Source organism: Silene latifolia, chromosome 6, assembly GCF_048544455.1.
Source record: "Silene latifolia isolate original U9 population chromosome 6, ASM4854445v1, whole genome shotgun sequence".
Lineage (NCBI taxonomy): Eukaryota > Viridiplantae > Streptophyta > Magnoliopsida > Caryophyllales > Caryophyllaceae > Silene > Silene latifolia.
Window position 1 is genome coordinate 74,957,950 of NC_133531.1, and position 11,788 is coordinate 74,969,737.

The 11,788-nt window shown below is 36.6% G+C and overlaps 1 protein-coding gene across 1 annotated transcript; it reads left to right on the forward strand.

Annotated features, from left to right (window-relative positions):
* Positions 1-10,938: 10,938 nt before the first annotated feature.
* On the forward strand, positions 10,939-11,523 carry LOC141588234 (uncharacterized). The gene has a single exon (XM_074409687.1). The coding sequence runs from the start codon at positions 10,939-10,941 to the stop codon at positions 11,521-11,523; it is 585 nt and encodes a 194-aa protein (XP_074265788.1).
* The last annotated feature ends 265 nt before the right edge of the window (positions 11,524-11,788 follow it).

Below are 11,788 nucleotides of genomic sequence, written 5' to 3' on the forward strand. Positions count from 1 at the left end.
TTACTTTGGGTTTTGCGCAATTTTTGGGCGCGTATTTTTGTGCAGTTGCAGGTTTTTAGACCTTATTAGCTCAAATTCTCGAGCTAATTGAGAAATCAAAAAGTTACAGCAGTATTTCCACTCGATCGACTGACCCTTATGGTCGATCGACTGAGCTGCACAGTTCCAGGAGCTTCTGTTCCTGTTCACCTGGTCGATCGACTGGGTGAGATGGTCGATCGACCGTTGCCTGCTGCTGTACCTATTCACGGCCTTTCCCCTGTTGTGTTTGGTCGTTCTGCGGAATTGAGGGAGTCTTTCCTCCACTTTATTTTCCGACTCACTTCTGATTCCTTCCATTTTCTTAATTATGCACATTATACCGCTTCAAAAATTGTTTTCTCGGACTTATGCGTGGTTCTTTTGTCTTTTCAGGTACTTTTTGGTAGCACTGCTGGCTTCTGAAACCTCCTAGCTCACGCTGGTTTGGAGAGGTTTTCTTTTGCTGCGCTTAAAGTCTTGTGAGTTCCCGAGTTCCACTTCATGTCTTGTTTGCTTAATTTCCTCGCAATTCCCGTTTTCCTTTTCTTCATTACATGATTTTGCACAATAGGGACATTGTGCGATTTGGTTTGGGGAAGGGTTTTGCGTCGTATATAATTTGCTTGCATTCACGTTTACATTTCAGTTTGCATTTGTTTGTTTCGTTTCTCATATATACAAAAATTTCAAAAAAAAATTGAAAAAATTTCACAAAAATTCAAAAAAATTGCACGTTTATTTTAGCATATAGGTCGAGTCGGAACGGTAGTATCTCAATGATGACATTGCATTTGCATCGGTTTTTTCCTAAGCCTTGCTAAATCGACATGTTATTAGTAGAATCATTTGCATAGTCTACGAGTTTTCGTTAACTTATTTGCTGGACCTTAGACTTGACTCTGATTTTTGTCAAACTACATCATATTTTCTTAGGATTAGAGCTTATAACTGGTGACATCCATGACCAGTTTATCTAGGATTGTGAGTAGTTACTCATTATGAGACATGTTACATTAATTTGCATAAATATGAACTTAATCTGCTTAATACCTGTATGCATTCGGTTTGTGGTTAGTTAACACATGTGGAAGAGGTTTCCTTTATTCATTTTGCCCATAAGCTCCACACTGCCAAAAACAGCATTTTTGTCCCATTACTACATCCTACATTTAGCCTGCCCTTGTCAAGCTAGTAGTTTAGTTTTTGGGATTGTTACTTCGTTTTTTGTAGCATATGCTCATGTTTGAGATGTTGTTGGGTAGATGAAAGGAAGGAAAGAAAGAAATAGAAAAGAAAAAAAAATAAAAAAGAGAAAAGAGAAAATGTTTCGAAAAAGAAAAAAAAGAGTGATGTACTGTTTAGTGCAGTCGATCGACTGCTCTACATGGTCGATCGACTGAAGCCCGAGAAAGAAAAGAAATCAATTTCGCATGATTCAAGTCTTTATTAGATGGCGATTTTTGCTCCCATGTTTCATTTATATCTTATGGGGAGTTGATTTATTACGGAGATTGTGAGTTTTGTGCTTGCTATAGCACTGGTCGATTGAAGTTTGAGCAAGAAGTGGATATTGTCATATGGTTTCGTTACGGTACTAGCTTGATCACCTGTACCCCATATTCCCATAAATGTTTTGCCCTTCCTGCCCATTACCTCACATATCTCATATATACCTCGGTATGTGTCATGATCATTTGTTCGGTTGGAATGCATATGTACGGTTGTAGAGATTTCTTTCATATTATATTGCAGGCATGTTCTTATAGGTCGTAGTTAGGTGAGAGTCTTTACAAAATGAATTCTTTCTATCTTATACTTATACTCACCTGTATTTATTGAGTGATTTGAGCGACCCGTGAGAGTCCAATTTGATAAGTCTTTATAGTCAACGGTTCAGCAGTATTTAACGACTCTATAACTCGTTTGCATGATTCACATCTCTAATTGATTGTTGGTTGTGCATTAAATTGGTTTAGGCTATTCAATTGCATTTCGCTCTGAGATTGAACTCGTTCCTTTAGATCGAGTTTAGTTCTTGCTTGGGGACAAGCAAGGGTTTGGTTTGGGGAAGTTTGATGCGTGTCTTTTATATGATGTTTTACACCCTATTTTACACGCATTTCAGAGCTCATTTATGTAGTTTAAGGCTACTATTTGCCCCATTTCGTCTACTTTCGTATTTTTATGCAATATTGCAGATTTATGCGGAAATGAGTAGATTTTGAGCTAAATCCGTCCCCGAGTATCTTGCACTGCATTTGAGATGAAGTATTTACTTAAGGAACGAGCTTGGTGCGCATTTCAAGGCCCGAAAGAAAAATCCACGAGAAGTTAGAAGTCAAGAATCAGCTAAAGCAGTCGATCGACTGGCTCCCTTAGTCGATCGACCAACCCACGACTCCCAGGAACTACTGTGCATCGCAGACCAGTCGATCGACCGGTCCCAGTGGTCGATCGACCAAACCGCCACTTCAGACGTGAATTAAAAGAACGAGAAACTTGAAGCCCAAAGCTATGTTAGGTTTAGGAATAAAGTTACATGAGTTTGCTATATAACGTAACCTAGTTTACAGAGATATTCATTTAGAAAATTATCAAGTTTATCATTCAGTTTAATTTAGCATTAAGAATTAGGGTTTCGATATTCACTTTCGCATTCGGCTTTGTTCTTTTCCTTCGCAATTCCACACGGTACTCTCCTGTTTATTTCAATTGTTCTACTTTCATTTATAGATTTAGAATTGCTAGATCAGTTTCCCGAAGCCGAGTTATTATCTTATGTTAATCGTTTATTTAGCCGTTTTAATTATGAATTCTGGAAGTTTATTAGTTAATTTTATTGTTGTTATCATTCCCAGTATGAGTAGCTAAATTAATTGTGCTAGGATGTAGGGGAACTGTAGGATTAGGCGGCATTAGAATAGTGGCCTGAAATCGCGTGTCAGTCGATCGACTGCCATACTTGGTCGATCGACTAACCACGTGAGGTGTTACCTTCGTTTTAATTGTTTTAATTTCTATATTTGACGAATCGAGTGCACGCGAGTAGTTGAATATTTAGGATATGACTGACCGATTAGATCGAAAGATAGGGAAGGTTGATTGACCATCAATTAAAATGACTAAACTATGCTAAGATCGAAAGATAGGTAAAGTTTAGGTTTTTAGTCACTTTTCTGGACGAAAGTCAGTATTAGTGATATTAGGGACTTGTAGCGAGATCGAAAGATGCTACTTGTTAAGAGTGGTCTGAGAGGACCTCTTGTTTTCCCGCCTCATGTGTTTGATTTAGACCTACTTAGTATGCTGCTGCCGAAACTATAGTGAACCGACCATCCTAGTACCCCTTCTTTTATCTGTTTTATCCGTCTATTTAGTTTATTGCCTTTAGCTATAGATCAAATCAATTCAACCCCCACATTCGTTACCTTAGACTAGAATTAGACAATTATTAATTACATTCGCCTCCTTGTGGTTCGACCCTGTTACCACTAGCCTAGGTTAGTTTTAATAAGAAATATAAATTTTATTTTTGGTACTCACAACGACGGGTATCACCTGACGTGCTTTTTCTGTCTAGAGAACATCCCGCGTAGTCGGCATCGGAATAACCGACTAGATCAAAATTGCACTCCATTGGATACCATAGATATAAGTTGGCCGTTCCAATCAAGTATCGTAAAATTCGTTTTACGGCCGTCATATGCGATTCTTTGGGAGATGATTGATATCTCGCAAAAACGCATACACTAAATATAATATCGGGTCTACTTGCGGTCAAATATAACAATGACCCAATCATTCCACGGTAAGTAGTTTCATCAACTGATTTACCGTCTTTATCCAATATCAATTTCTCGTTTTCGACCATTGGAGTAGGCATAGCATGTGAATTTTCCATTCCAAATTTTTGAATCAACTCCTTGATATATTTCTGTTGATGGATTTTAATGCCTTCATCGGTTTGTTGTATTTGCAGACCTAGGAAGAATTTCAATTCTCCCATCATACTCATTTCGAACTCGGAGGTCATCAACTCAGAAAAATATTTGCATAGGCTTGGGTTGGTCGATCCAAAGATAATATCATCGACGTATATTTGAACAACCAAAAGGTCAGAACCCTCAGTTTTTAGAAATAGGGTTTTGTCGACGGATCCTCTACTGAATCCACTGTCAAGTAGAAACTTAGATAATCTATCGTACCATGCCCTAGGTGCTTGCTTTAATCCGTATAGGGCTTTATCTAATTTGAAAACGTGATCCTCAAATTTGATATTCTTAAAACCGGGAGGTTGTTCAACAAAGACTTCTTCTTGTAAATATCCATTTAAGAATGTTGTCTTTACATCCATCTGGAAGAGCTTCATCCCTTTGTGTGCAACGAAGGCTATTAGAAGTCTAATAGCTTCAAGACGAGCGACAGGTGTGAAGGTCTCGTCATAATCTATTCCTTCTTGTTGATTATACCCTTGGACCACCAATCTTGCTTTGTTTCTGACAATGACTCCGGCATCATCTAATTTGTTCCTAAAGACCCACCTTGTTCCAATGACGGAACGATATTTTGGTCTAGGAACTAAATGCCAAACCTTGTTTCTTTCGAACTGTTGTAGCTCTTTATGCATAGCTATAATCCAATCAGATTCAGCAAGAGCTTCATTGATATTCTTTGGCTCAATCATAGATAGGAAGGAGTAGAAAGAGCATAAGTTGTTCAAGGAACGTCTTGTCTGAACATCCTTCTTAATATTCCCTAGAATATTGTCCATGGGGTGTGAGCTCTTGTATTTCCATTTTGTTGAGGTGCTTGGTTCTTCATCGTTATTTTTAGCTTGTCCCAACTTCATCCGGATCGGAATTTGAGGAAGTTCCCCCTGAATCCAATCCGGGTGCTGTATTAATGTTGGGTAATATCCGTATAATACCCTATAAAATTAGGACTATAACGCAAATTTTATATGTGATTATTGTCATAAAACGAAAAACATGAGAAAAACGATAAAGCATTAGAAATAACCTCGGGTCCTTTGAGATGCGGCCTAAGAACAGAAATCAAAGTAGATTTCCTCCTAATCGATACACCCAAGACCGTCTGAGACTATGCCCTTGTGCTAGAAATGAATTCTCTAATTGCCTTGCAATATTGAGAGAATTTGTTGTGTGAGTTTTTGCTAGATGTGAGATCTAAAGTTTTGAGAGAAAATGTTTCTCAAAACCCTAATTTTTGTTGCAAAATGAATTAGGTTACAAAAGGAGAGAAGGCTCTCCTTTTGTTGCTCGGCCAACCGCGTGCTATCATGGGGAAGTGGGCTTCCACTTCCTCTTAATTTTAACTCGTGGTCTTAAAACTCGAAAAATGCTAAATGTATATGACGCGGTTTTATTATAAATCGTCATCGGTTATCGGTTATTAAAACATTAACTAATAACTCGGATTAGTTGAAATATTAATACATGTCCGACAAAGACAATATTGTATAATTAATTCAATATACATTAATTAAATATAATCGTTTATATTTAATTTACGAATTAACTGTTTAATTCGCCTTAGCCCATTTTATTTAATCCGTATTAAATAAAATATCTCAACATCGCATTTGGACTAATTACTAGTCAAATAACTCGGACTAACTGCTTAGTCAATTTTCTGGCATCAACATGACTGTATTTTCATACCGTCACATCTCTCAAACGTATCCTATAGGTGTGACTTTTAGGGACCAGTTGACCACCGCCATTTGTATGACAATAACGTCAAACTTATCTAGCAAGCCAACTTTTATTGATAAACGTGGACCAACTGATTATAATACAAAAGTATACCCTTTGATCCTTTTAGAGATTTATAAGTCCTTGCACTAACTGTAAAGGACACCAGCCCCAACAATTAAAGCCAATTATAACCTCGAACTCTACACCTTGATTTGGATTCGATGTTATAGTAACATTATCTATAACATTGGTTTGGGAGTTCTTGTCTTGAGTCAATGTTATAGTATCATCAACTATAACTTTGTTTTTCTCCATTTTATCTTTTGAGGAACGATCAAGTTCATCATTCGTTCCCTCAATCTCATTATCCTCCAATTCCAATTCCGGGGGATCGTCTCTTGAAAGACGAAAGTCGGGTTCGTCTAAGTCTTCTTCCTCATCTTGGATCCTCCTCTACTCCTTACCTTCATTGGTCCACATAAATCTATGTGTACCAATTCCAAGGCTTGATTTGTGCTTACTGCTCTTTTCGGTTTGAACGATGATCTTACTTGTTTGCACCTTGCACACGTGTCACACATCTTTTCTTGGTCGAACTTGATCTTAGGTAAACCCTCAACCAATCCCACTTCTTGAGTTTGTTCAAGGTTAGTGAGCTAATGTGACCAAAGCGTTTATGCCATAAACAAGGATCATCAAGTGTGACTTTCATGCATGAAAAAGAGTTAGTAGGCACAGCATTTAAATCTACCATATAAACATTTCTTTTCCTGAGGCCTTCTAGAATAACATTGCTAGTTCCTTCAATAATAATGCGACAGCTATTAGTATGAAAAACTACTTTGTTACCTTTGTCGCATAGTTGAGATATACTTAGCAAGTTATGCTTTAGACCGTCCACGAGATAGACATCACTGATTGCGTGAGATTTAGAAATTCTGATTTTGCCAATGCCGATTACTTTTCCCTTTTTATTGTCCTCGAACGTCACTTTTCCTCCATTGAAGGGCTTGAGTGAAAGAAACAGGTTTTTATCTCCGGTCATGTGTCTTGAGCATCCACTATCAAGATACCATTGATTGTTTTATTTCACTTCTTCCTGCATAAAGGGTTAGATACAGTTTTTAGGTACCCAAGCTAAGTTGGGTCCCTTATGATTAGTTACTCTATATACTAGATCTTTTCGAATCCATATTTGTCTAATAACCGTTTTTCTAACCCTTGGTTTATTTGGCTTGGGAGTAGTTCTAGGGTTAGGGTTTTCCCTAGGTCTAGGAATTTTTCTAGGTCATTCACGACTATTTCCCTTGTAAGTAGGTTTACTAGGTTGAGATCGGCAAGGGTTTTGTGAGGTGATAGGTTTCTTGGTGTACTCAAAGGCCATGTCATAGAACCAACGAAATTTATTGTTCCTTTCTTCGTTAGGTTCGTTAGTGGGGGTTTCCTTATCCTCGTCAACTGCGTAACAGTTTTAGCATGTTCGGCATTTTTTCGTATATCATGAGCCTTTTTTACACAATTGATTTGGATGTGACCCGTATGACCACAATAATTGCAAATCAGGTATTCAGGAAGATCAGCATACTTCCTTTTTTTTAAATCAAAATCCGAAGGTGTTGATTTGCATTTAGAGTGATCTCTACGGCTGTAGCACTCATGTCCTAATCCCATCTTCATATTATTGTCATATTGTTCTGTTAGGAAGTTTAGGACTTTTGTGCTACCTTCCCACTTATCATGGACCTTTCTAGCGTGTAGAAGAAAGTCTTTTAGGTTTTTAATTTCCTCTTGACATTTCGTGTGATCTACATCATTTCCCTTTTTAAAGTTATCGCGAAAGTCTTGGAATCGTTGTTAAGAATGAACACAACATCGGTGTGTTGTTTCTTAACATTGACCATATCGGTTTTAGATTCCTTTAATTGCTTTGAAAGGGAATCTATCTCTTTCTTTTGGTTTAAGATCACTGCTTCATCAGATGTGACCTTAGCTTCCAAAAGTTCTTTGGCTTTTCTAAGTTCTAAAGTTATAGCTTCATTAGCTATAACTTTGGCTTGAAGGTGCTTGATGTTAAGCTTTAGGTCGGAAGTTATAGCTTCATTAGCTATAACTTTGGACTCTAATTCCTTCTTTTCAGCCATAGTAGAATCTAATGTTGTTGCTTTCTCAGCTAAAACTTTAGATTTCAACTTCTTAGCTTTAGCCTTGAGGATATGATTTTCTTCTGCGATTTCGAGAATCTGTTCCTTTAGATCTTTCAATTCCAAATCCTGTTCGTGACACTTATCAAGAGATTGTTCAAAGAATTCAATTAAAGCACTTTTAGACAATTTCTTAACGCGTTTTTTAAGCTCAAGGTAACCTACCTCTTCATCGTCATCTTCGTCTGATTCTCCGAGAAAGCAACAGTTTGAATGTGAGTTTCTGCTTTCATCGTCGCTGTCGGAGATTGGGTCAAGACTAACACTGCTGAGACAAAGGTTTGCTACTTCGTCGTCTTCAGATTCCTCGTCATCTTCTGAGTCAAGGTCTCCCCAACACGAAGCCATCATAACTTGCTTGAAATCTCTCTTTGTCTTCTCATGCTTTGTCTTATCCTTTATCTTCTCCCATGTTGAACAATCCTTGATCATATGACCAGATTCTCCACACTTGAAGCAACCTCTATTTGCGAAAGATGATTTTGATTCATTAACCTTTTTGTTGGACGATTTGTTGTTGTTGTTGTTGTAGGTTGATTTTGTTTGTTTGTTTCGAAATATCTTATTTTTGAAACGGCATGCAAACAGAATAGTTTCATCCTCTACTTCAGAGTCAACTTCTTCACTCTTTAAGGCCATACTCTTATTGCGACTTGGTTCAGCGTCATCTTTGTTAAGAGTAATTTCATGGGCCATGAGAGCACCAATGAGTTCTTGATAGGATAGGGTTTCAAGATCTCGTGATTCCTCCATTGCAGTGACCTTAGCATGCCACTTCTTAGTGAGGCTCCTAAGAACCTTTCTAGCAATGTCCTCTATACGGAATTTAATACCTAGGTTTTTCAGTTCGTTTATGATGCTTGAAAACCTTGAAGACATGCTATCTAAGGACTCATTAGGCTCCATAATGAATAGCTCTTATTTTTGCATAAGCAAATTTATTCAGTGCTTCCTAACAATGGAAGTACCCTCATAAGCTAATTCAAGCCCATCTCATATCTCCTTGGCCGTGGAACAAGAAGAGAACCGATCAAACTCAGTAGAAGTCATTCCGTTTTGCAGGAGACTTATTGCTTTGGAGTTCTTTTCGGCCTTCTTGTAGTCCGCCTTGACATAGTCCTCTTCTTTCTTTTCATAGGTAGTGCCTTCCTCGGATGCCACAAGAATTTTGTGCGGTCCGTTTTGAATGATCCTCCAGCACTCCCAATCGTGACCTTTCACATAGTGAGTCATCATGTTTTTCCACAATCCATAATTCTTCCTATCAAAAACGAAACACTTGAGATATTTGGAATCCATTTATCACGTGATAGGCAGCGGAAAATAAAACGATAAGATAAATGAAAAACAAGATAGATCAGCCTCTTTGCGGTGAGGCAATCAAGAGCACGAGGCTCTGATACCAATTGAAGAGTCTATTGATCCAAAATACTCAAGAGAGGGGGGGGGGTGAATTGAGGATTTAAAACTTTTTAAAGCTTTTTCGATTATGCGTATGTAATTGATTATTTAAAGTTTATTGATTAAACTTTAACTAATCAACTAATGAAAGTAAACAGAATAAACGAAACAAACGAAAGAACGAAGAGACACACGGTTTTTGAAGTGGTTCAGTTTCACAAGTCGAAACCTACTTCCACTATTCTCGATTAATAAATTTAGTACCTTTCTACGGATTACAAATTTACTAACCCAACTCGTACAACTAACTTTAGCTGTAACTCAATGAGTACCGTTAAATACTCGAGTGACTAACTTACGCTAATAAGAAAGCACTAATGATTCTAACAATGGTTCACGTTAATAACAAGTAAGAAATCAACTAAGCACTATTATCTTATAACGATAAAATAAGAACAAGTATGCGAGCTTTTAAAACACACGACCTTTTCAAAATAACAAATCGATTTTTCTGCTTGAAAACACACGGTTTGCTTTGTAAAATTAAAATCAATTTTTATGCTTAAGGTCTATAATTTAGATGTTGTAAATAGCAAAGTATTTATAGGAAAGAATAGAGTAGGCCACACGGTTTTTTCAAAAACCCTAATAGCCGAAAATAATAAGATATTTAAACAAACCATATCTTCTTATTATCTCTTTCCTAAAAGCTTTAAAAGATAATAAAGAATATTCCAAAAGATAGAACATAATCTATTCAATTATTATCTTTAATATAAATTCTAAGATTATGATAAGATTTCCTAAAACAAGAATATCTTTTATCATAAACAAATATATTAATAGGATACATAAGATATGTAAAGATATTATTATGGAATAAAATCTTTACCTAATATACCCTAGGTAACATGATATGTCACGGCTCATATGCCTTGTGACTCGTGCAAACCCTAGTCTTAACATATGGGTTAGAATTTAGGTTTTAAGAGAAGTTTTGTTGAAACCCTAATTAGTAGCAAAGTCCAACTCATAAGTTGACCCATCACGACTACTAATCAACGTCCAATACAAAACCGAACTCCTCACTAAACCAGATTTAATATATAAATACTTTCATTAAAACATTTAAAATCAACATTAAACTATTATAAAAACAATTTTCGAAACAATATAAGTCGTGTGTAAAAACTCAGCATCTCAATGTTATAGTAGAAGAGCTATAACATTGAGCTCTTTTACTAGTAATGTTATAGCTGCAAAGCTATAACTTTACTAATTTAAGAAACTCATTCTTGATTATCATTACGAGATAATCACCTATACTATTCTAATCTTCAGAGAGATCTTCGAGTATAGGCTATGTCATCATCCAAGCTTGATTAATCTTCTTGACGGACTTCGTCTTCATATAAATCTTGAATGAATCTTCACATCATTTAATCTTCAATAGAGACTTGTATACTTTCGTCACAACTTCCTTTATTGCTTGTGTTAGATGATTTGAATCTAAAATACTTAGACAAGCGATTACGCGAAACAAGTATATAAAATATAGAACACTCTTGACATCATTAAAACATAAACATATAAGCTATATGAGCCAACACATATGTAAGGTTAAGGGTTTGATGTCTAGTGGGTATGTGAATAACCATTGGATTCATGATCCTAAGGGTTATAGCATTAAGTCTGGTTATGGTTTGTTGCAGGGAGGACACCCCTCTGTTGGATGGTATAAGGATGTCTGGGATGCATGGTGCTTCCCTAAGCATTCTATTATATGTTGGTTGATTCAGCATGAGGCTCTCAACATACGTGAGAAGTTGTTCAGACTGCAGATCAGTGACAGTAATCAATGTGTGTTGTGTGAAAATGGGACTGAAACACATGAGCATCTCTTTTATAGGTGCAAATATGGTGAGAAGATTAAGAATCAGCTGGAGGAATGGTTACAGATTCAGCTTGATCCTAATTGTATGGGAATTTCTATGATTCAGCAAAGAGTGTGCAGGATGGCTCTTGTAGCTTTCTGGTATTGCTTATGGATTGAAAGAAATTCTTGCAGGATGGAACAAAGACTTAAGTGTCCTGAGAGATTGGTGCAGGAAATAAAAAGAGTGTTATGTGCTCGGATACAATTGAAGCTTGCAGGAGGTGTTAGACTGCAGGACAAAAATTGAAAAGTTAGATTTTATTATATAAGTAGTAGGCATTGAAAATGTCTTGATCATTGGAGTGTATGGAACCTATGTAATCTTGATGGAAAAGTTTAAGTAATACAACAAGCTCACATTTAACAAAAAAAAAAAAAAAATTCAGGATTTCAGGAGTGTTGCACTTGAGGCAAAGTAATGAACTTTTGTGTATCAAACCACTCATATAACAAACCTAAGCTCTGATTACCAATTTAGAGCATATAATTTGCAAACTTATGATTAATTGAGT